The sequence below is a fragment of the Candoia aspera genome, chromosome 4, assembly GCF_035149785.1.
Source record: "Candoia aspera isolate rCanAsp1 chromosome 4, rCanAsp1.hap2, whole genome shotgun sequence".
Lineage (NCBI taxonomy): Eukaryota > Metazoa > Chordata > Lepidosauria > Squamata > Boidae > Candoia > Candoia aspera.
The window spans coordinates 83297626-83322923 of record NC_086156.1 but is presented as its reverse complement, the minus strand read 5'-3'; the positions used below and the strand labels follow the sequence as shown (position 1 = coordinate 83322923).

Below are 25298 nucleotides of genomic sequence, written 5' to 3'. Positions count from 1 at the left end.
CAACCTCACTACCCATTCCTGAACCATTTCCAATTTCTCTGACTCTTTCTTAAAATGTGGTACCTCACACCAAAGTATAATTGGCCTGATTTACACATAAGGCTAAGCAATAAAGTGGTTTGCTTGTTTTTATGGTACCATATATACTTGCAGATAAGCTGAGAATTTTAGGTGCCAAAATATACCCCAGAATTGGGTTTGGCTATCCACAAGTATATATGGTAATACTTTTTTAAAGTACCCATATATCCTGTATATACTCACAGATAAGCTGACCCTCGAATTTTTAACCAAAATACCATGAAAAATGCAAGTCAGCTTATCTGCAGGTAGTCCATTTTTCATGGTACATTGGTTAAAAATTTGAGAGTCAGCTCATCCATGGATGGGCTTATATGTGAGAATATGCAGTATGCTAATTTGTGATATGGGAACAGGGTTAATTAGCTATAGTTGGTGTAATTAAAACCAGAGTTGGTATAATCATTGCAATATTGACTTAGCATGGTTTGTGAATACACATGTTTAAAATACTTGTGGTTTCCTTGCTTATTCCTGGTTAGATTTTGTCACTAATCATGTGCCTGCAAAGCAAGTGTAGGTTTTTAAAAAAAGGAATTGGCAAGCAAACTATACTTACTTTGCTGGTATTTTAGACTGATTCTGGCTAATTCAGCAAATCATGGTAAAAACTTGGTTTTTATATGTGTCCCAAAGCTTGTTCCTTTTGGGAGGCTCTCACAAATGGTTCAGTATGTGGTATCCCAGTACTTTTATTTGGTACAGCAAACTTTCCTAACCAAAGATCCATTTGAAGCATTTGTACAAAATGACATTATTGGATTCTTAACTTGTGTTGTTTTCATGTCAGGATAGTTTGATGGACATTTGGCAAATATAGGCCCAAAATGTCATTTTTCTATCCCTCTTCCAGAGAAATTATTCTAAGAACTAGAATAAAGCATCATACATAACTTGTAAGAATATGGAATGAACTCTTTAAGTTTGAAAATTTGTAGCAAGCAAGTTCGTTATAGGAATGCATAGCCACCTAAAGAAAAAGTAGAATTTCTCTTAAAGGGCAGACCTTAGGCATTCTTCAGCAGTTCAAATAATTTGTTTAAAAAAGATCTGTAACTTTTCCTCCAGGCAAAAATAGCCTTTAAGTCCACACCCTGGGCTTTAATGACCTGTTTCCCTTATCTCTCTGAAGCATGTGGCACTGAATTAGAAGGTTGTGCAAAACCAAAGCTGCTAAGCTGTCCACAGAATGCTAAGGTGGGGGCAGACTTGTTTAGCATGCCAGTTTTTACACAGAAGCCTGTAATCTAATGTTCCATATGGCAGACTTTGAAATCTATAGGTAGCCATTAGTACTGCAATGTTTCCAGCTATGGTAACCTTTTGAAGAAAAAGTCTATTTTTGTTTCCTTGATTTTCACATTTTTCTTATGGAATGGTAAACTGAAAGCTAGCTATCTAGCTTGGAACACAACGTTTTTGGGAGGTCACAGGCCTGGGTCGATATCTCAGAAGCAGACAAGGCTATGACAAAAGCTGAAGTTGATTCCATTTAATTTAAACTAATTAAGTACAGTTAATATGATGGATCCTTAGTAATTGATTTTGTCATATTAAAAATATAATTTGTGGCAACTTTTGAAAGGGCTTGGGGGCCACACCCACAACTTTAGGTTGGGTACGTATTATATATACCTACTAGCTGCTTAATTTGAAACTTAACAGTTTGAAAAGTATCAGATACTAGGAAATATATAGTAATTTCTACTGTTAAATGTTGTGATACACACACACACCCCTTCTGTAAATTACTTTTCCATTGCTTTTGAACTGTGAGGTGGAGTTGGGAGAACTAGAGTTGTTAAAACTATTCAAAGTATCTGAGGTCTTACTGAATATTGTAACCTGTAAAGTTGGAAGGAATCTGATGTGGTCTGGTGAGCTGGCATATTTCATTTGCTTGAGCTGTTCATATTGACTTGGAATTCTATAAATCAACTTGTTTGTCTCCAACCAAATCTTCGGCAAGGTGTTCATCACATATACAATTTGCTTCTGGGACGTTTGGAGTTGGATGGCAATAAAGACTTGAAGGATGAGATGGGAAAAGAAAATGGAAAATTAAGAGGGGGCAGTACAGATCCTTAATGTGAGCACAGATCCTTAAAATGACAGCTCTTGGATTAATTTTATTTATTTATTTTGTCAAATTTGTATGCCACCTGGCTCCCAACAACTCTTGGGAATTGGAGAAGAGATTGTGTCTACTTAAAGAAGTTTTAGTCCCTGATGAATTTCTAAATCATGAAATTAGCACAGCATATGATTATGGCATTTAGATTACTGAGTTGCTCAGTAGCATTTACTTTCTGTGCAGCATTGCAGGAGTCAGTCTATAGTGAGTGAATTCTCCTGCTTTGCATCATGTTCATTTCACAATTTTGTTTTTCCAGCAAAATATGCACACAGTTGAATACTTGCAGAGTGAAGGAGAAAAAGATACTTGCAGTACATCATTGCGTTTATTTTGGTGCTCCTAGGCATTCCTCTGTTTAGGACACTGAGCCTGACCATTGCTACAAATTCTCTTGCGGGGGTCTTTTTCTGCCTCACTTTCTTTGATTCTTGGCTTAAAGTGCTGAAAATTGAACCTGTGGCCTTCTGTATGCCTTAGTCTGTGATCCAACTCTGAGCTATTATTCCTTTCTCTTGTTCAGAAACTGGAAATAGTCTGATGCTTTCCAAAAATGGCTTGGTTTCTGTTCCATCAAAAGCTGGGCTCCAGCTTCAGGGTATAATTCTGCTTTCCATAGTCTGGATGAGATTTGCAAAATATTGAAACTTTCTGGACCAGTGTGAGTTTCTTGGCACCTCTTTTGGGTCCTAAGAATTCAGCCTTGTTAATGTATTTCCAAACATAACACTGTAGAGCAAGGATTAAAAACTTTATGGCCATTCCTGCGTTCTGGGCTTTTTCTTTACTTCTTCTGATTTTCTGTATTTACTACCTCTGCTATTTGGAGAAGGACGTTTAAACAGTTTCGAGTATAGAAGGAATGTAAAAGTGTAAGGGGGTGTGTGTTTTTACCTAAGGAGATAAGTAAGGCGTTGTAGGACGACTGGAAGTTTTATCAGAAGAATCTATCTACTTGTTCTCTGCTCGCGATTGGAAATAGCGGAGGTGGCTCAAGAAGTTCTTGCTTGTCCGGGTTGCTCCAAAGAGAAAAGGATGGGTCTGGGCGGGCAGGCGACCTAGTTAGAACTTACTTGGAGTCTGGCATTTTCCAGTGCGCGGCTTTTACCGTCGGAATGGCGCAAGCACAGGTTGGTTTTTGCTCTTTCTCCTTCACATGTTCGCCAGCATCCCCCTTTTTTTCCAGGCGTTAGACGTGCGCGTTATAATCGGTTTAGCTTCTTAATCGTTCTCGTGCTTAAATAAAAAGGGCGAGGAACAGCTCATCGTCCACGGGACAAACTTCGGGGCAATTTCTGTCTCCGCGGTGGTCTCGAGATGCGCGGGGGAGGGAGGGGAGCTCTAATGGATGCTCTTTCTCCGTCGCGATCTCCTCTTTTGATCTGTGACCACGAGCCGTTCCTATTGGCCGTTTCCCTTGTGACGTCGGGGGACTGCGGTTGTCCTATGTATCAAGCGCCGGGCTTAGTTTCCGTATCTTACGAGAGGCCGGAGATCGCGGGGTTTCTTCCATGCTGCAAGGAGAGGTTGAAGCCGGGAAGAGCCGGGCCTGCCTTCTCCCCGCCCGCCGGGGATGGGAACAGCTCTCCGCTAGCTTCGCTGTCAAACTGGACGGGGAAAGGGAAAAGCTGCTCCCATCGGCCGAAGTCAGAGCCATGCTGTGAGCAAAGTTGAAGTCTGAACCGAAACTCGACCCCCTCCCTCCCTTTTACAAGCGGGATCCGATCCAAAAGAACACGTGAGTCTGCCGCACATTGGAGGCGTGGGAGACTTCAAACTGGCCCAAGGGCAACGGGGACACCGTGGTCTGGATGGTCCCGAGCGCAGGTGGCTCGTGGGAAGGTGGCTTTGAGTGGCAGGAGATTGCTAGCAGTTGACAGAAGCGGAAGGGGAGAGCGAGCGTTTCTAATGCAGTTTTTTTTGGCGGCGGGGGTGGGGGTGGTCTAATCAGTAACTTAGTTCTTGAATTTTTCCCAAGATTTTTCCATCTCTTTTTCATTATGTACTGGGGGCTAAAGAATTGGCAACGAGTAGGGGAGTCAGGAGTGCGGGATTTAATGCTGAGATGAGAGGTGTCATAATGGTTTAGCCTAAACTGGTCCAGTCATGTGTTGCAACTTCATCTTTAAGTCAGGAAGGAGTTTCCCCCTTAGAGGGACCTAAAGCAATAGTGGCAATGCCCCAAGGGCTGTCTCTGGTCAATAGAGGATGCAGATGTGTGCATGTGGCATCAGTCTTGTAACAATTAATGTAGAAATGTGTGTATGCCCAGAAGACCAGCCTAGTGGTTTTCCTTCCCTTATCCCATTCCCACAGACTACTAGTCAGCTCCAATCACAATGCCCTCCCTTGATCCCCCCACCCCCCCCAAACAGTGTTTGTTCAGATGGCAGTTTTGTTTTTTCAGGAGCAGGTACACGCAGGTGAATTTTTGATAGGTAATCTCCATTTCCCCCTGGACCCTTTTTTCCCCTCCCCTTTCTTTGGTCCACCCAGGGGGGGAATTGAAAAATGTAACCTGGACTCACAATACAGTGGGAATAGTGGCTATGAGACTCCCTCTGTTTTGGCCACTCTGAAATTGGGGAAGGTAGAGCATGGTAGAAACGCAGTAATTCTGCCCTTCTAGAACTAGGCAGAGATGCATTTTTCAGTGCCTGGGTGGATGGAAGATTGCTGGAAATCCTCCATGTATTTTCCTGAGCTGCATGGAAAAAGATGCAAATGAAATTAATATGTCAAGATAAAATAGCTGCTGTTGGAGAAGGGCCAGGGCTAGCATATGACCCACTCTGAAAAAAAAAAGGCAAAAAATCTTGAAAGGCTCTAACATAGGATTTGGGACTGATCCCTCCAAGAGAGGAGTACTAGCCCATTATGGACCAATTGCTGATAACAGCAGAAGCTCAGGGTCTCTGGAGGGAGACTCCAGGGAAACTAGCTTAGAGGCTGACTGAACTGGGCAATTTCCTAGTCAACTGTTCAGGCTGGAAGAAACTTATGAAATGTTGGGATTTGGCAGGTGCTCCAAGAAACACTGAGCTGCAAGATACAGAGTATTCAAAAGAACGAAGCCTGGGCCTCCTGGGTGGAAAGGTAAGAGGCAGGTAGCCAGGATTAACAAGCACCTGTACTCACTCTTGCTACCATTCAGCACTAAGTCTGCACTGAGTTGCCAGAGGGCTTTTTTAGTTAAAAATATGTTTGCCAATCCCTACTATTTTAAGGTATGGCATGCAGCACTATTCGTTACATTTTGCAGTATACAAAGAGAAGGGTTTAGTCAAGGCTACTAGCGGTGCAAAGCTTTGAACCAAAGTGTCATGATTATCTTGTAAAATCCTATGAGTTCCATTTATTAATCTGCTCAGGGGAAAAAATGGCAATAGTGTCCCTAGAATTGGTGATTAGAGGTCCTGAGGTCATTCATAAGAATTCTAGGGGAAGAAGAAGTTTTTCAGAGGTGCATTGGAAAAGCAGATTATCTAATTTGATTATTTCATAGGCACTATTGTACATGCACTGCTGTCATTTTTTTTACAAATCAATAGGTTGTGCCTCCTGCCCCCAGTGCAAGATTCACACCATGCAAGTTAAGCCAATGTGCATATTGGTTTATTTTGTACAGTATATTCTGTTCCAGGGACAGAGCATAGAACTTTACAAGTTTTCTTAACAGCTAGAAACTAAATAGACTATTAAAATGGTCTTTTATTGGGTTAATACCAAATATACATAATGTATTTGTTTCATGCTTATATCAGATGCCATAATCATGGCTGCTATTGACAAAGACCATGTACTGCCCCAGTCCTCTACTCCCAATGTTCAGGATGACAGCTCCCATTACCCCCCGCCTGTAAACCAAGTAGCATAGTGTATGGTGTTGTTTTTTTAATCCGTTCAGTCGTGTCTGATTCTTGGAGACTTCCTGGACAAGTCCCTGCAGTTTTCTTGGCAAGGTTTTTCAGAAGTGGTTTGCCATTGCCTCCTTCCTTGGGCTGAGAGAGAGTGACTGGCCCAAGGTCACCCAGCTGGCTTTGTGCCTAAGGTGGGACAAGAACAGACAGTCTTCTGGTTTCTAACCTGGTGCCTTAACCATTACACCAAACTGGGTCTCAAGTATACAGGAGTGACTCGAAATTTCAATGTATCCAGATGGCATCAAATTGGTGGAAATTACCCTAGAGTGAGAGCTGAATCTGATGCCAGTATTGGTAAAAATGTTAACAAACAAATGATACCAGAGTAGGAAAATAAGCTTATGGAGTGCTACATTACAGCTGTCTTAAACATATAGATTTATGTGGGAGTATGTCTCTCTGATCTCAGTAGGGTTGGTTTGGTTCTGAGTAGGTACATGTGAAATTGCATTGCAGAATTATATCTTGCACTAAGCCCTTGCTTTTTCTTGGTAGAACCAAGCACACACACAGACACAGACACAGACACACACACACGCTTGCTTCACTGGGTTTCCCAATCATAAATGCACATGGACAAGATTTGTTTTCTTTGCACTTCTGCCAGATACCCACTCAGATACATACCAATATCAATCTAATACCAGTTCTTACCACCCACCTTTGCTTCTATTAATCTTTCTGGTATTTCAGCTTCTTTGTCGTAACGCTGTACACATCGGGCCTATGTTGTCAAACTCTGATACGGAAGAAGAGAAGAGCAACATTGAATTTAAAGTATCTTTGGAAATAGTGACGTGGATACCTTTAGAATATAGAGATTCGTCTTAGGCAAGTAAGCTGTTTTTCCACATGAAGGACTTGGCAATGTAAATTAAATTCAAACAAATCTTTTCATTTCTTTATGTTTTCCTTCCTTCCTTTTGGTTCTTCTGTAGGCTTCTCTCTCCCCCTTTTAATTTTTTTTCTTTGGGCCAGGTTCTCTTCCCTCTCACTCTTTTCTCTTTTTAGGGGGGCTCCCACAGATCAGTTGCTACCAGGGAAGAAATATGTTTGTTTATTAGCTAAGAAGGGATTTCAGAGTACATCAGCTCTTTCAGTGAAAAATCAACAGCGAAAACTAAATTTAGAAGCTACCAAAACACTTCCTCAAATCCCTCCGTAATGAAAATCAGTCCATTAAAAAGGAGTAAAAATCAATCCTCCTCCTATTCTCCTTATTGTACGGAAAGTAACTGGCATCCATTTGCATGTTAAAAGTAATCCTTAGGAGTTCAAACTTTATATTGCAACCTGGAGATGACATTGGTGGCACAAACGTTTGCCTGCGAATTTGGCTCTTGTTTTGTCTCACAAGGTTTTCAGAAAGATTGTGAAGGTAAGGTTTGCCAGTCACTTTATGTGCTGGGAAGCACCACAGTAGAAATGACGTTAGGTGTTAAATACGTTTTCAGTGTTTCGTTCTATAGTGACCAAAGCCAGCTTCCCATGGAGATGGTAAACCTGCATTTGGATTGTATTTCTGGCTGCAGACGAGAAACTTGCTTGCATGAATGACATCCTGTTCCATGTAAAACTAGTAGGTTTGGCTCAAGGTGAGGCTTTTCCTTGATGTGCTAGCTTTCTGTATGGAATTAGAATTTTGGCATGGGGGAAAAATAATTCATGCAGACCCTCCGTTGTTTACTTATGCACACACAGGGACACACACACACAAAGAGAAACATTTCTAATAGAGGATGCTGTTTGTTTGTTTGTTTATTTATTTTTCAGATTTTATCACCACCCATCTCCCCAGAAAAGAGGGACCCTGGGCGGTTTACAATAAAATTAACATTAAAACTGTAAGCATACAAAATACAAATACAAATTACCAAATATAAATAGAAGTTAAAAATAAGTATAAAATCCAAGTGGCACTAATATCTAATTCAGTGAGGAGGGCTCACGGCGCCAGCCACCCCCAGGAAGAACTATTCCCCTTCCCACCCTAGGCGAGGCTGCAGAGCCAGGTCTTTATGTTCTTCCAGAAGGCCAGGAGCAAAGGGGCCTGCCTCACGTCTGGGGGCAGAGTGTTCCAGAGGGTGGGCACCATTGCAGAGAAGGCCCACTTCCTGGACCCCGCCAAAGAAATTCTCTTACTGATGGGGTCCGTAGCATGCCCTCTCTGCATGATCGGGTGGGACGGGTCGATGTCATGGGGATGAGATAGTCCTTCAGGTAGCCTGGACCCATGCCATGTAGGGCTTTAAAGGTCATAACCAACACCTTGAATTGGACCCGAAAGCAAACTGGCACCCAGTGCAGTTCACGCAGCAGTGGTGTCACATGCGCCAATCTTGGGGCACCAATAATTGCCCACACAGCCACAATCTGGACCAGCTGAAGCTTCCGGATACTCTTCAAGGGTAGTCCCATGTAGAGCGCATTGCAATAGTCTATATGGGAGATGACCAGGGCATGAGTGACTGACTGGAGGGCTTCTCGATCCAAGAAAGGGCGTAGCTGGCGCACAACACGAAGTTGTGCAAAGGCCCTCCTGGTCATGGCTGCCACCTGCTCTTTGAGCAGGAGTCATGAGTCCAGGAAGACCCCCCAGATTCCTCACCAGGTCTGTCTGGGGCAATGCAACCCCATCAAGAACTAAAGATGACAATTTCATGGATACAGAGGAGCTATCAACCCACAGCCACTCCATCTTACCAGGATTCAGCTGAAGCCTGTTGTTCCCCGTCCAGACCCCCACAGCCCCTAGGCACCGAGAGAGGGCAGTCACCATATCACCTCACCCAGGATGGAGATGTATAACTGGGTATCATCAGCATATTGATGATACCTCATCCCGTGGTGACGGATGATCTCACCCAGCAGTTTCATGTAGATGTTAAAAAGGAGAGGGGAGTGTACCGATCCCTGCGGCACCCCACAAAGGAGGGGCCGTGGGGCCAATCTCTCCTCCCCTATTAACACCGACTGGGACTGGCCCTGGAGGAAGGAGGTGAACCAGCGCAACACTACGCCGCCCACCCCCAACTCCCTGAGCCGCCCCAAAAGGATACCATGGTCAATGGTATCGAAAGCCGCTGAGAGATCAAGAAGAGCCAGGATGGATGCACTGCCCCATCCCGCTCCCACCAGAGATCATCCATAAGCACGGCCAATGCCATTTCTGTCCCATATCCGGACCTGAAACCTGACTGAAAGGGGACTAGGTAATCTGTTTCATCTAGAATCCTCTGGAGTTGCAACGCCACCACCACCTCAACCACCTTCCCCAAAAAGGGAGGTGGAGACGGGACGAAAATTGTCCAACACATAGGGTCCAGTGATCATTTCTTGAGGAGGGAGTGCACCAGTGCTTCCTTAAAGGCAGCCGGGAACACCCACTATCCCAAATACTTTCCCGAAGTATTTGCTCCCATCAGATGTTTTAAAATCCTTGTTGGAGAGGTCTTTTCTTCATGGTTACAGATTTGGAATATAAGATGTGCAAGGGAAGGATAGTGGAGTGAAATCCCTTGATGATTCCAGGACAAAGGGTTAAATTCTAAGTAAGCATTTAAATCTTTAGGGACTGGATTGCTTTTTCTTGCTGGGTCTTGCCTGGAGAATAAATCAGCTGACCCAGCAGCTCTTGTTCATCTGTCTGGGGCAAAAGCTATGTATCACACTCCTGGGACAACAGCTAGTTGGAGCTCAGCGTTTGGGGGAGAGGGGATGGTGAATATGTTCTCCCTTTGTTCTGCTATTCATCTCAGCTCTAACAAGAATGGTTGGTTCATCTGATGTCTTCTGAAAGACTTCCTTAACACATTAGGTTCTTCCCCTCCCTCCCTTTGCTTTCTGGATAAGCCCAATACTGGCATGACTCAGCAGAGCTACAGAGGAGAACTCTGCTGACGTTTGTCTGTGTTTGGGCTGCAAGCTCAGTAGCTGTTTGTGGAAGGTTAAGCAGGGACACAGATGGCAGCCTGCCATTGTTTTCCTCCTCAACTCCATGTTGCCTCTTCCACAATCTCTTGGTGGGGAGGAGTTCTGCAAGTGTGTTTGGTGGTGCTCCCCACCCTTTCATGCTGTCGATAAGCGCACAGATCAGCATCTGTTCTTTTTTTTTTTTTTTTGCTTCTCTTCTTAAAATAGACAACAATGTGATGTGTGTATAGGAATTCCAAGATAGAATCAATTGGGGTAAGGGGCAGTCCTGCTATTCTGAGCTGCTTTCACCCTGCCTAAAAATTAGGATTTCCTCCCTTGCAGCTTCTTAGAACAAGCACATGGGTGCCACTTTGTATTTCCGACAAAGGTCAGGGTGGCCTGTGCCCCCATGCCGCTACACCTCTTCTCTTTACCCCAAAAGTTGAAGTTGGTCTTCAGTGTGATTTAATTACTACCCTGTGTATGATAAGGAATATAGAATTATTCTATATACTGTAGAACCATCCCATATAAAAACACAGTGAGATTCACTGTCCGATAAGTAGCATTCATTCATTCATTAGATCTATATCCTACCTTTCCTCAGGAGCTCCCCACACCCTCCTTCAACTGTGTCTCTATAACAGTAACCTGTGAAATGTTGGGCCAATCACTGTCTTCAGCCCAAAGGAACGTTGTCATCTCCCATGGATGTGTGTGGATCTTGAAGATGGGTTTTCTTGATCCTAAGACTACACAACACTATATTTGTCTGTCTGTCTGTCTGTCTGTCTGTCTATCACATTTCTGTACCGCCCATCTCACAAGCGACTCACAAATGCTTACTTTCCTGGAAAGTGCTACACAAGCAGTATCTGCTATAGGGAGCCTGTACCTTAGAGAAGCGGTTGGACTTCAACTCCTACAAGCGTCACCTTACCTGGGCAATGTTTGTGGTGATGGGAATTCATAAAAAATATTAAGGCTTCAGATCCCTGTCCTTGAAACCTAGTGATACATTGCATTGGATATTTTCCACCTCAGCATTGTAAGTTCCCTCCACTGTATTTTATAACTGCAGTGCCCATGTTTCTTTTAGCATTTTTGGTGCTTTTGTTATCACATGACATTTTAAAAGCTAATTAGGAAAGCTACCACTGAACTACTTGTGATTATCTTCCTTCTTGTTCTTTCAGAATATCCCTCAACATCTAGTGATTAGACATTAGTTTTCCATTCAAACCATTTTCTGGACTTGAGGTAGGATAACCATGACATTGTTTGTCTCTGTACTTGAGAAGCTAGGCAAGGCAGCAGGACATTGAAGTGATCACCTAGGCTAGACCTCCTCTATTGTACTGAATTATGTGAAAGCCTCAATTGCCAAAGCCATGATGGGTGGCATGAAGCCATTAGTGAATAGCTGGGACCACTGAATGAAGCAGAGCATAATACAGCGAAAAGACATGCACAGAAAAGAATATTATCTAAAATAGCATTAATAAGCACGTTAGAGAAATATAGGTTATTGATCTTACACACTTAGCCCACCCAAGCATAAAGAATTACACACTTAGACAAAGTAGGTTCAAAAGTAAGCCAAAAAAAAAGGTCTTACTCATTTGTTTGGTGCAGTTACATCCATTCAGGAAAATGATTCTTGTTCTTCTTTCTTTCCCTAAACTGAATTAGCCCTTAGCCCTTATTGCTGCTAAAGGCTGCATGCAGAAAGGGGGAACCTCCTGACTCTAGGACCCATGCATGGCGCCCAGATGGAAGGAGTAACAGCAGCATGCTTCCTTCGTAGATGGTGAAAGGAGGTAGGACCTAAGGAATGTGGGAGGGACAACAAACAGCTTCCTCTAGAAGCATATAGAGAATTGCATCCTGGAACGAACTCATCCACATGCTAATGAGGCATGCTGATTTGCTAGGACCTCCAACACCCCCTCTCAAATCAAGTCATGCATCATGCCTACACAAGATTTAACTCACTTCGTAGGCCTTGATAGACACCCTTTGTGAGTGGCTTTGTCAGGATGCTGCGATCATGCTCTCTGAGGGACAATACTCCAGATGTATTAGTCCTGTCTCCTGTCCCTCTCTAAAATCACGTAATGAATATCCATGTGCTTGGCTCGCCCTCCCATCTTCTTTGATAGAGTCTTACACAACTTTGGTTGCCCTCAAAGGCTCTTATTGGAGCAGGATCACTAACCCCCAGATCCTCAAGTAAACACTTGAGCCATTGCACCTCTGCGCATGTCTCAGCTGCTGAGACATACTTCGCTTCAGTGATTGACCATGCCAGTATAGTCTGCTTGTGGCTAGCCCAGCTCACATCCCCTCCCCCAAATAAAAACACATTCCCACTAGTGGATTTGTGATCAGTTGCATTCTCTGCCCAATTTGCATCGGTGTACCCCACTAGTTCAGGAGAATCAGTTGCTGGCAGCTTAAGCTTCAGGTCTGCAGTCCCCTTCAGGTATCTTGCCACCCACTTAATGCCTGTCCAGTCCCTTTGGGTAGGTGCACTGGTCTTTCTGCAGAGGATCCCCACTGCAGTTGAAATATCTGGCCTTGTTGTGGTTGACAGATATAACAGCTTCCCAATGGCCTCTCTGTAGCCATTGTTCTGAGGCAACAGTTCACTAGTGTCCTTTACTTTGTGAAAGTCTGTTTCCATTGGAGTTGGTACTGTGTTTGCACCTTCCAGCCTCAGGCTCTCCAATAACTCTAGAATCTTTTGCCTCTGACTGAGGAGAAAACTTCCATCGTCTTCTCTGTCAATTTGTATCCCCAAGTAGTAGCTTGCCTTCCCAAGACATTTCACCTCTATTTCCATGTTCAAATTGGATACAGTTTCATTAATGTCCCTTTGATCCTCAGAGAATTAAGCCGTCCACAAATGTCAGAATGAACATGTCTCTGCCATTCTTGTGTCATGTGTAAAGGCAGGGATCAGCTTTGCCTTGAGTGAAACCTTGCTTTATTAGCATCTGGTTTAATTTCACATTCCAGGACCTTGCTGCTTGTTTCAGCCCATAGATCCCCTTCTGAAGTCTACACACTAAATGCCTGTTCTTTGGATCAATGAACCCTTCAGGTTGTTGCATATCCAACTCCTCCTGAATTTCCCCATGCAAGAATGCTGTTTTAATATCTATATGTTCCACTTGCATGTTTCTACTTGCAGCTAGACTTAAAAGAAGTCGAATTGTTGTGTGGGTCACAACAGGTGCAAAAGTTTGGTCGTAATCTTCCCCATACTATTGTGAATAGCCCTTGGCTACCAGTCTAGCTTTGTACCTTTGGACTTCTCCCTTCTCATTCTGCTTGGCCTTAAAGACCCATTTGCAACCAATTGCCTTTTTGCCAACAGGTAACTTTGTGAGTGTCCAAGTGTTCTTGTGCTGCTTTCCTCCAACTACTTGCTTCAGCTGGTGGCAGCTCTTGCACTCCCTTCCATGATGCAGGCTCTTTCGGCAATGGCACCACACGAGGTAGGACAGTTGCTTGGCCAGAACTCTCTTGTTGGGTCACGATGAGCATCTCAGGTCTTTAACAGGACTCAGGGTTGGATTGTACTGCATCTCTTCTGTTCCTCCTGGTTCCTTATCATCTGACTCAGGCGGAGTCTCCATCTCGATCTCCTCTCTCTAGGTTTGCCTGCTTGCTGCATCTGGAAACACTGGGTAAGGTACCTTGAACAAGTCTTCATCACCTCCCCCTTCTGCAGTGCTATTGGTTAGAGGATTTTGATTTGGCTCTGTTTCATCTAAATGCACCACTCTGCAAGTATGAATTGACCCAGTCTTAGGATTTCCTCATGTGTAAAACTTATGCCTTAAATTTCTTCCAGCTATTTCTGACTCTCTTTCTGCACTTTGTATAACATTGCTTAATCTGAAAAGGAAATAATGTGATGGATACTTATGAATATATGTAGTAAACTACGTTTTTAATTCCAAGAGCTAGGTGGTGAATCAAGGACCATGTAAAACACCGATAAGTTTGGCCTCATTGAGACTGTTGTTGCCTTGTTGTTAATGGCTTTATTTTTTCCTCCCTAGTAATTTTAGATACAGTATGAGAAACAGGTTATGTTTCCCCTTCCCCTTTCCCAGCAGTGCTGATGAGGATTTTCTCAGAAAGGGATTGTTCAGTGATGATTCTCCTTGTGTTCCTGCACATTAAAGTTCCCAACCCACATGCTAGTCAGATGTTTGATGGGCTGCTAGAACCTTGCTTATCCCAGAGCCTCATCCTGCTGTGGGAGGAGTACATGAGGGGAGAGTCATTGTCACACACACCCTTCCCCAGCCCCATTGGGGCATTGGTTGGGGCATTGGCAGACATGGTAGTAGGGGAGGTGCAGGGAACAATCCATAACAAGCTACAGGAAGAAGCCTTTGAGGGATAGCTACAACTCAGTTTGCCATTTGCAGGAAATGCATTGCTGTAGGCACCCAGGCCAGCTAGGGAAAGCCCAAGAAGGAATTGGAAGGTGCCTTTTGTGCTGGATCAGCATTTTTCTTCAAGTTGTGGTGCATGGGTGGATTCAAAGAAAAGGGTAGGGTTTAAATCGCAAAGGCAAAAACTGTAACATTCAGCTATAGCAGAGGTCAGCAGTCCAGAGATCATGAGCCTGTGGATACTTCCCATGCCCACCAAGCTCTTTGTTCTACCTGTTGTCATTAAAAATAAAAGGATTTTGTTAAAATGGAAAACCAGCATAATGCCAAGCAACCATAAACGTCTGACACCATCTTTTTTTTTTCAAGAATGCCACTGAACTTTATACAAACCCTATAAACGTTCTTGGAAAACTAAAAACAGCAAGTGGCTGTGGCCCTGTGCTTGATTTGAAAGCGTGCCCAGGAGAAAGGAACAATTGCTAAGCAGTGGGAATCTGTAAGGAGCTTCTTGAGGCCTTAGAGAAGATGATGACAGGAAGAAAAATTTCTTTGGGAAAATGAGCATGGTAACTATTTTGTGGATGTGGAAGCCTCCCTGTTCTTGGCTATTTTGAGAAGACACACACAACGTGCTCTTGAGAATCCAAATGTGTCCATCCTATTGGAATTTAAATTATGTGTAGAATATAACTGAACTTAAGGATCATGTTGCCTTCTCCCAAAACCTTGGTGGACTAGATAATATAAGAGGACAGGACTTTGAGGAGGGAGGGGTCACCCACTAACGTTCTTGCTGTCATCTGGTGCTCCTTTTCTGGATATTTTTCAGCAAGAAGACAGCCACATTTTCCATAAGGAAGAGGCTGTGATGACTGCCATGCCTTTTCCGTCACAGAAAACCTGTTCCCTCCATCATTTAAGGGCATTGGTAGTTGCAGATCTCCAATAGGGAATTCTCACAAGCTCAGATAGTACTTCAGATGGGTGACATTTTTGTGCTCCAGACAGAGTGATGGCTTTGGGTGTGAGTGGTGGTAGGAAGGGAGAGATGACTTGAGTGTAGACAACAGCTGGAGGATAGAGCTGACAGGCCACAGGTTCCCCATACTTGACTTGGATGTATACAAACTAAGCAGGCATTGGTGGTACAGTGTTTCTGAGTAGAGTGTTGCTTTCTGATGGATTGAGTTCACACAGCTAATTTATGGTGCATTATATTGTATGAACCCGGTCAAGGTGATTAGTTTGTGGTTTAGCATGTGTGAATGAAGTCATTATTTGAGGGTTGCCTAAGCAATGGCAAACCACTTCGGAAAAACCTTGCCAAGAAAACTTCAGGGACTTGTCCAGGTGGTCTCTGAAAATCAGACACAATTGATCGGATAAAAAAAAAAATGACATAAACCATGGAAGGAGACCAGTACTTTATTCTGTAACAAAAAGTTGTTGTCCAGGAGTGTCTACTGGGGGAGGTGCAAAAAAGTCAAGATGGCAGCTGCAAACATGCAATGAAACCCCACCCTTTTTGTACGTGCATTGCACATGCAAAAAAGGGGCAGGGCTTCCATTGTGCAGTCATGGCCACCATCTTGACTTTTTGCTCCCTCCCCTCCCTGCAGATGCCCCTGTTGTGATGTTGTATGTTCTTGTTCCAGCTAGTAGCCAACCTTTTTCAGGATATTCCATTGCCATCACCACCACTGATCTCTAGTTATTCCTTCACCATAAGAGCCAGCCAGCATTCTGTTGCCACAACTCAGAGTATGTTCTCGCTGAACTGTTTCAGGACATACTTTCTATGTAGAGAGTGAGTTTTCTTTAAATTTTTCTTTTGTGCTTCTGCAAACCTAAGTCTGCTTATACCCTCCATTTGCTCATGAATGGTTTGCCTTAGTTACCAACACTCTGAGATATTTTTCTTTGCTCTTATGTAAGATGAGAGGCTTTGGTTCTGCTCTTTTCTGGTTTGCATAAAGCAGGAAGCTGTGAAGAAAACTGCATGTCAGAGGAAGAGGGAAGTTCTGCTATGTCAACAGCACTTGTTTCATTACTGCAGGTACCACTGGGATACCATTTAGGCGTTGAGTAGCTGGTCCTGCAGCATTCTGGCCCAGAATTCCATCATGTCCCAGCGTGACTAAGAAATAAAACCCAGAACAGTGTCTGTGCCTTGGAAGTGACAGGATTAGGCAGGTTGGAGCAAGCATGATTCCTAACAAGGAGGGAAGGGCATCCACCAGGAAACCGTGTTCATCTGTGTTACAGTAGGCCTCAAGTTGCATCCCTTTTAGACTTCTCCAGCAGAAGTGGAGAGTGGCCGTACAAAAGCACAGTTCTTGTGACAAAGGGAACATTAACAAGGGTGGTGGTGGTGAGGAGGAGGAGGTGGCCTTCATCTCCTTAACTGGGATCCAACAGGAGCTGTTCAATATTGGCCCAGTCTTGTGCTGCATCCTGCCCTGCCCCCCCCACCCCCAAATTCTCTCTCGCTTGGTAGAGTGCATTTTGCTGGGATCATAGTCATGGGTCCTGTGGCATTGTCCCCACATTGTGGTTGGCATCTGCCCAGATTCCTGCAGCCCAGATGAAATCATAGCAACTTGCTTTTTCAACATGTTGCCAAAAATCACAAAACAGTGTTGCTAACTTTAGGTGGGCCCGAAGTGCTTGTAGCTCCACATTTTTAAGGTAGAGAATGTGGCCAAGACTCTGCAATAAATCTGTTGCTGAATTCCTTGGAAAAGGAAGGGATCCAGCCCTGAACTCAGGAAGGCTGGTCCCAGTGGTCTCCACAGAGCCACATCTTTTGGCTCATTTGTGCCATTATGGGTGGGATATGGAGAAAAATTCATTGCCTTTGAGGTTTGTCTTCTCTGGGCTGGACAGCAAACGCTGAATGCAAGTGGCTGTGTGTGGTAGGTTATCCCCAGCACTAAAAATAAAACAGTTTGCAGTGCCACGTATACTGTGCTTAATTGCTGTCTCGGCATTACACACACATTCTATGTAGTGCTTGCCAACCTGGGGGCACTCTAGGACAGAGAATATCCTGTGAGAGAGAGAGGTGGGGGAAATCCCCACTGGCCTTCCTGGTGTGAGAACTTCGCCATCTGCTGGTGTTGGAATTGTGTCAGTGTGCCCCAAGAACAGATTTTAAGCCAGCAGGTATTAGAAAACTAGGCGGACTGGATACCCAGCCACTCCTGTGATCCCTTCTTACTTCACTGCAAAAAGATTTGCTACCTTAGCGCAGGCTTAGAATTTCTCTCTGCAGCGGGATTAGTTCAAGCTTTCTACCCAATCTCCTGATCAGAGGCTGCCATTTCAAATTTAATTCCTCCCTCAGATAGCCTTTTTTTCCCAAACTGAGCTAATGATCAGCACTGATGGCAGACCAACTCATGCATTTCATCGCTACCCTGTTGATTCTCCACAAGCTCAAAGTAGCGCATGGGGAGGAGGGAGTCTCTTTTTGTCTTTACTCGAACAACTAGGTGAGGTAGGCTAGGCTTAGTAAGAGTAAATGGCTCAGAGTCACTTAGGAAGGCCCAAGTGGAAAGAACACTGAACTTGGGTCTCCCCCACCTCCAGTTCACCACCATGATCACCACATTGTCCGCCCTTTAATCCAAAACGTGTGGAACGGTGTTTCTCAACCTTGGCCACTTTCAGATGTGTGAACTTCAACTCCCAGAATTCCCCAGCCAGCAAGGGAGTTGAAGTTCACACATCTGAAAGTGGCCATGGTTGAGGAACACTGTTCACATAGAATTCTGGGAGTTGAAGTCCACACACCTTAAAGTTGCTAAGGTTGAGAAACACTGGTGTGGAGAGTCTTGGGTTGCAGAAGACTATATTAGCCTTAAGCAGTGTTGAGAGGCCTCATGGTTGCAAAAGGAGGCCTCTGAAAGTGACTTACAGATTAAAAAGCTTAATGTGGCACAAAGAAGAAAAGAATAAGTACATAGGAAATAGAGTTGCTCATTGTATTTATATAAATTCATTTCCATTACATTGAAACGTACCTCATATTAAACTGTTTTTGTCCTGGCCCTGTCTACTTTTTGATATGTGCTATCAAGCATGACATTCAAGAACCAAGTATAGCCCTCAATCCCTCAAAAGTTGCACATCCCTATTCTATGCTAACCAATGTGATCTAACAATGTGAATAATACCCATTTTCTTGGTGGCCCATTGATAGAAATTTGGGCAGATTGCCCTACATATGGGGCTCTTTTCAAGTCAGCATTGCTTTGTTTTGCATATGTGCTGGAAGAGTTTGCCAAGGCTTAGAATTTCCCCAGTTTGCAATATAAACAGACAAGCTGTATGCTGGCTGGCAGTCTGAGCATTACAAAGGACAGCTAGTGGATATACAAACGTTATGAGAGTGAACAGATTATTGTGGAGGCACATTCCTTGTATTGTCCAAATGCTTCTATTCCTCATGAAGATCACAGGAACTTAGTCAGTTGAGAGCAGAATCTGACTAGGTACAGCACTGACTGGGGAATCTGCGAGACATTACCGTTTTACCATATCTAATCTTAATTTTCAAGCAACAAATAGATGCTTAAATGAATATATATGGGGCTTTAAAAAAAACCCACCAAAGTATGGGAGAACAACTTGTATCATTATTAGTACATGACTGCCTTTAATGCTTCAGGTCTTGTCCTGTTCAGATGAATCCTATAATCTCTGCAATATTCAAATGCATTCTTCAGGGACAGATTATAGGTAACTCAGCACTTATGTTCAGGTATCATTTCCCCTTTATTATAATCTTGCTCTTGTACTTTTTCTGCACATAAGAGGTCAGTAAAACACAGCAAGAAGAAATAGATCCTCCTCTTCAAATGGTATAAAGTTAGCACCTGAACAAGTCAGTAATGAATGCTGGTTTATATAATCCTAGCTGCCAAATGTTGATGTCAGTCTATGTAATTTGCAGTTCTACAGCATTTCTGGCTCTTGGAAGCATCTGAGCTTTTTTGGTGTGCAACCTGCTCTGATCCTGGACCATATGCGTTGGTGACTTTTGAATTGCAATTATGGATAAGCTTGGATGACTTGAGGCTTGTTTCAAGTTTCTGGCTGCTGTCTGTCCTCTCCTGTAAGCAAAAAGAGCCTGTGCTCCTTTCTTCCATGATGGAGAATACTTCAGAAACAAAGGGGAGGCTGGAGATTGATTGATGGATGGATGGATTGATTGGATTTGTATAGCACCAAATCCTGGAAAGTAAATGTTTGCATGGGCAGGGAACAATCCAGCCCAGGAGCCAAAAGAGAGAAGCACTTGAAGCAGGGTTTCTCAACCTTGACAAGTTTAAGTGTGTGGACTTCAACTCCCAGAATGCTGGCTGGGGAATTCTGGGAGTTGAAGTCCGCACATCTTAAAGTTGCCAAGGTTGAGAAACACTGACTTTAGGTTTACAAGCGAAGATGACAAGCAATGATGCTCTCTTCAGTGACTGTTTTAGTGACTGGCCAGCTGGCTGGAGATTGTTGCAGTTGTAGTGCATCACATCTGAAAGGGGCTAAGTTGGAGGAGGCTGCTCTAGCATCTGATGACTACCCAGGGATTGAGAGTTCATCTCTCTGTTTAAAATGTCAAAATATTTCACCAACATTTTGCTGCGATAGGGAAACCAAACTCCTGACTGCATCTGTTATAAATCTGCATTTATAAGACACAACTCAAAAGGAAAAAGAGATTTGGAGGGAGGAGAAGAAAAGGAAAACAAAAAAGGGCCAGTTCTCAGTTACAAAGGCTTTACAAATGTTTTTTTATTAGGGCTTGGCAAGGCAGTTCTTCTCCGCTCAATGAATGGGGCCAGGTTAGTCCTTGTTTTTGCTGTGTGATGATTTTCTGAGAAGGCACAGGAAGCTGCCTCCCCACAGTAACCAGGCTGATTGTGGAAGTTAAAATATTTATCTCTTCAGCTCTGTAGCTAATTGAACTGTACTAAAGAGATGTGTTTAAACAAAGGTGTACTTGGCAAGGAAGTTCTGTTGTGGAACAAATGCAATAATTATCAAAGTCGTTTGGGAAAACATTGAGGAGTTCATTTTCAATATGAGGCAGAATCTAAAGTGATCAGGACAGGCTAAACAAAGTTGGCATTCATAAAAACAGTGACCTCTGGTTTCTTCAGCAGCAAAGGGAGTGTGTACATTGGGGGATGCCTCACGTTGGAAACTAAAGTACTGAAGATGAAAAGGTGTTTCGAAGGTATCGGGCTGCGATGCTTTCTTAAGGTGAGCACTATTCTCAGGAAACTTGGGGTAGAAAAGGAGAGTCTCAGAATCATCAAATATTGACGTGCTGTGAGATCCACCCCAGTCCCAAACCCGTGCCTCTGTTAGCCTAAAGGCAGAGCTAGCCCTGCCATTTGCTTCTGGGCAGCCCTGTAAGATGCTGGAATCAGTAACTGATGCTGAAAAGCTTCTTCAAGTGGTGATGAGAGAAGGGGTGGTGATGGCCACAGTCTCTGTTGTTCAGCTTAACTACTTGCCTCTACCACTCAAAGCTCTAGGCCATACCTCTTCATTGGTTAGCCTTCATCAACCAATGTGATGGCAAGAGAAGCAGCATAGGTAAGAAAACCAAGGTAAGAGGAACATGTTTTGGAGTGGTGTGGGAGAGGCAGCCCATCTAGTGAGTCATCAGGGTTCCACCTAAGTCCCACAGAAGGTTTGTGCACTGTTGCAAATGCAAAAGCTTCTTTTAAAATCAAACTGAAACCTCAAAATCTCAGAGAACCCACATTCAATATCAGTGCAAACAACTGCCTAAAGCTGTCTGTATTCTAGCTACCTTTCCTCCAATCCTTCATGTATTCCAAAATTCCCTAGTATCATATCACTGTCCCTTCGTTAAAAGTGGCACAGGAATTTTAAGGATAGTAAATTGCCCTGCTCAGGAAAGAATGTGACCAGGATTAAAAGAAACTTAAACACTGATTCCCTGTACTGAGTAGTTAAGCCTCTTAAGGTCAAGAATTGAAGACGCATGAGGTGAAAATATTAGTCCCACTGGGTCTTAGAAGGGTCACAAAGCAGTAATAGGGCAATGATGATTAGCTGAAGTAGTTCACTTGGAGTTGCTGCAGTCTCGATTTTTAGGCTTTTATCACAATAGAGCTGGGTGACTTCATCGTAAATGTGAAAATCATTAATATTAACAGACCATAATGGCATTGGGTAGGGAGAATAAAATCTTTACATCTCCAAGGAGTTTTAAGAAGCCAAAGTCACTAGTCCTTGTAGATGCAAATACTTTAAAGTATTCTAATCCCTCAGAGACTAAAGGTTATTAAAAAGAATGCATAAGTAGCAAATTCCAGAAGTTGTCACCATTCCTTCCTTTCCCCATGAACCAAGAGCAGAAGAAAAAAAAAAAAAGGCATGTCAAAGATAGAGTTTCAGTTATTTCTAAGCTTAGTCATACACTCTTTGCTTTGGTTAGGGCCAAATAGCGGTACCATCTATTTGTGCATGAAAAGGAACTTCTGCTATGGAGGCACCTGCCTATGTACTCAGCATCTTCATCCTTTGCCTGCTGTTTCTGGCACCTCAGAACATCTGCAATTAGTTCCTGGTTCAGGTAGGAAGGGGAAGGTGCACCAAAGTTGGAACCAAAAATAAGCAGAAATCATTTTGAATACTGTTCTGCCATTAACGGAAAGACATTTAGTTCTTGTATTTGCTGGAAGTGGCATGTTAACAGCCATCTGCAGCTAGGAAGCCCTCCAGATATGTGGATGTCAATTCCTAGAATTCTCAGGAATGGCTCTGTTGGCTGGGGAATTCTGGGAGTTGGTCCACATAAGGATAGCCCTCATGGGCATGGGTTGCATTAGGAGAAGGGCAAGGAATGTATACAGTAAAGTTGGCTTTCCATTAACCAAACCTCTTTTTGTTGCAGGATGGGCCAATGGCGGCCACACAAAGCCAAAAGTACCTCCTGGTCTTTGACTTTGATGAGACCATTGTAAATGAGAATAGTGATGATTCTGTCATCCAGGCTGCTCCTGAGAAAAAACTTCCGGAGTCCATACGCCAAACCTTCCAGGAAGGTTTCTACAATGAGTACATGCAACGGGTTTTGAAATACCTGGGGGATCAAGGGGTAAAGATGACTGACTTCAAAGCAGTCTATGAAAAGATTCCCTTTTCTCCTGGCATGCAGGAGCTCCTCCAGTTTCTCTCTAAGCAACAGAACCACTTTGAGATCATCCTCATCTCTGATGCCAACATGTTCGGCATTGAATGTGCCTTGAAGGCTGCTGGGGCTTATTTCCTCTTCCGTAAAATCTTCAGTAATCCTTCTAGTTTTGACAAGAGGGGCTACTTCACCTTGGGCCCTTACCATTCACACAATTGTCCACGGTGCCCTTCCAATATGTGCAAACAGAAGATCCTGACTGAATACCTGGAAGAAAGGGCTCAGGAGGGAACCAAGTTTGAGAGAGTCTTCTATGTGGGTGATGGAGCCAATGACTTCTGCCCTTCCATGGCAATGAAGTCCAGCGATGTTGCCTTCCCAAGGAAAGGCTATCCCATGCATCAGCTCATTCAGGAGATAGAGAAAAACCAACCTGGGGCCTACCAGGCTACTGTAGTCCCTTGGAATTCCGCCATAGAGGTTTGTTCTCACCTTCAAGAAGTTCTCAAGAAAAAATGCTGAGGGAAAGAACTTGGCAGAAGCAGCAGCTCTTCTTGATTTACCTGGCCTACAGTGTAGAAAGATCTCAGTGAATTCCCTTGCACTGTCTCATGCTTGGCTTCTGCTCTGGGTTTTTTCTCCCTCTCTCATTGTGCATGTTCTGTCTCTGGATTTCCCTTCTTTTGATCTTGAGATAAGGGCTCTCTATGCAGTTTGGCAGTCCATCCCAGGAAGGGTGGATGGGTGCCTGCCATCTCGTATGTTTTGCTTGCCTGTGAAGAAAATGCTCTTGCATTTCTCAAAATTGCTTATCCACTTTGGGGATACAGAAAAGGCTTCGCTCTGCTACCAAAGCACTTAAAAGCAGTCATGGGTCCTGTCTCATTGAAGATGACAATAGATTAATCTACTGTAGATCTAAATGAGGCAGAATTATGTGTCTGCTAGGTCAGGTTTCATTTATGCTGTGATTTACTGACTCAGCCAGGTTCAGCTGAGTTCCTATACTGTTAAGCCATAAACCATGGTTCACAAACCACAATGGCTGGATTCACACACATTAAGTCAAAAACAAAGCAAGCACATTATGATTGAATGTATTGTGTAAACTAAGCCATTATCTATGTCTTTGAAAAGTATGTCCAACAGTAAAAAGAAAAAAACGCTAAAAGATAATTTAGATGTAGCATAGTTGCTGGGCAAGATGCAATCATCTAGTTTACCTCAACGTACTGTTTTCCTTAAGGGCCCACTTTATTGCTGAGATGAATGCCCTAGGCTATGCTTCCCCAACCTGGTGCTCTCCAGATGTTTGACTTCCAGAATTCTCAGCCAACATAGGCAATAACTAGGAATTTCAAGAGCTGAAGCTGGGCTGGACATTGCAGTGCCAAGTCCTTTACAGGGTGCCAGATTGGGCAGGGTGGCTTTTAGCCAAGCACTTTGTAAGGGAAAACACTCCGACTGTAGCAGCATGTTTATCTCTCCCCTAGCAGACCCTCTCGGGAAGCATTTCAGCTCCTCCAAAAGCTGCTGCTATCTAAATGAGGCAGGTTGGGGTGGCCTGTTTGGTGTATAGAATGGCCATGGACACGAGAGAACAAGCAAAGTACTCTGGGTATTTGGGATGTGTTGGAAACATGTTAGAAACAGCTGTTGCTGATGATAATCCATGTAGAGCATGGCCCTCCAGATGTTCCTCAGCTACAACTCCCCCCCCCCATCCCTTACCACTGGTCTTGTCGGCTGAGAAGGTTGCTTGGAGTTATAATTCAGCAATAACTGGATAGCCACAACTTCCCACCCCTGACTTTAGAAGTGTAGAAAGTAGGAGATTACAAGAATGAAAATATCTGCTATTAACGTATGTACGTTCCCTATTCATCCATAGTCATGCTTCCTGTAATTTCAGATCTAACTTTGGAGTTTTTTTCTCTCCATTCTATTCAAATAATGCTGCATATAGTAAAGGTAAAGGTTTCCCTTGACATTAAGTCCAGTCGTGTCCGACTCTAGGGGGCGGTGCTCATCTCCGTTTCAAAGCCGAAGAGCCGGCGTTTGTCCGTAGACACTTCTGTGGTCATGTGGCCGGCATGACTACATGGAACGCCGTTACCTGCCCGCCGAAGCGGTACCTATTAATCTACTCACATTTGCATGTTTTCGAACTGCTAGGTTGGCAGGAGCTGGGACTAGCAACGGGAGCTCACCCCGTCACGCGGGTTTGAATCGCCGACCTTCCAATTGGCAAGCTCAGCAGCTCAGCGGTTCCAATAAATTGGAGGCAGGGGGACAGAGAGAAGGGGTCTTATGGAAAAAGTAACTTGCAGACTTCCCAGCTTGTTAACAAGATGTCCAGGCTGAGTGAACCCCATGGTGCATCACAGACAACATTTTTAAAACATAAAAGATCTCACCTCTTTTATCAGCTTATCCATGCATGGCTTCCTCAAAATGATTTGGAGAGTTTGATAATATAGTCACTGCTAAATATTTCTAAATTGCACACATTTCATGTTTTGCTCAGGAAAAGGAACTGAATTGATCAATATGAGATTAGTGGCATTAAGGAGCTATGGGGACCAAGGTTAGAAAGTTAGTGCAACATTTTCATCCAGACAAACTATAGTTTACCCCACCGACACACAACAGTT

At 43.7% G+C, this 25298-nt stretch overlaps 1 protein-coding gene across 10 annotated transcripts; it reads left to right on the top strand.

Moving 5' to 3' along the window:
- Positions 1-3152: 3152 nt before the first annotated feature.
- On the top strand, positions 3153-24603 carry PHOSPHO1 (phosphoethanolamine/phosphocholine phosphatase 1). 10 transcript variants are annotated; one of them, XM_063300822.1, is made up of 4 exons: positions 3576-3953; positions 16148-16278; positions 20636-20735; positions 22405-24603. In XM_063300822.1, exons 2-4 carry the CDS (start codon positions 16235-16237, stop codon positions 23164-23166), a joined length of 906 nt encoding a protein of 301 aa, XP_063156892.1. In that variant the 5' UTR covers positions 3576-3953; positions 16148-16234; the 3' UTR covers positions 23167-24603. The 10 variants fall into 10 exon arrangements, with proteins under 10 accessions (XP_063156895.1, XP_063156892.1, XP_063156894.1 ...); XM_063300825.1 differs by lacking the exons at positions 3576-3953; positions 16148-16278 and adding an exon at positions 3153-3345; XM_063300824.1 differs by lacking the exon at positions 16148-16278 and having other exon boundaries at positions 3580-3953; positions 20633-20735.
- Positions 24604-25298: the final 695 nt, after the last annotated feature.

Excerpts from the sequence above, each read along its gene's own strand:
- PHOSPHO1 (XM_063300822.1), top strand. The coding sequence starts at position 16,235 with ATGTTCTCGCTGAACTGTTTCAGGACATACTTTCTATGTAGAGA. Across the intron at positions 16,279-20,635 it reads ACATACTTTCTATGTAGAGA|CAAAGGGAGTGTGTACATTG; the intron begins GTGAGTTTTCTT and ends TTTCTTCAGCAG. Across the intron at positions 20,736-22,404 it reads GGCTGCGATGCTTTCTTAAG|GATGGGCCAATGGCGGCCAC; the intron begins GTGAGCACTATT and ends TTTTTGTTGCAG.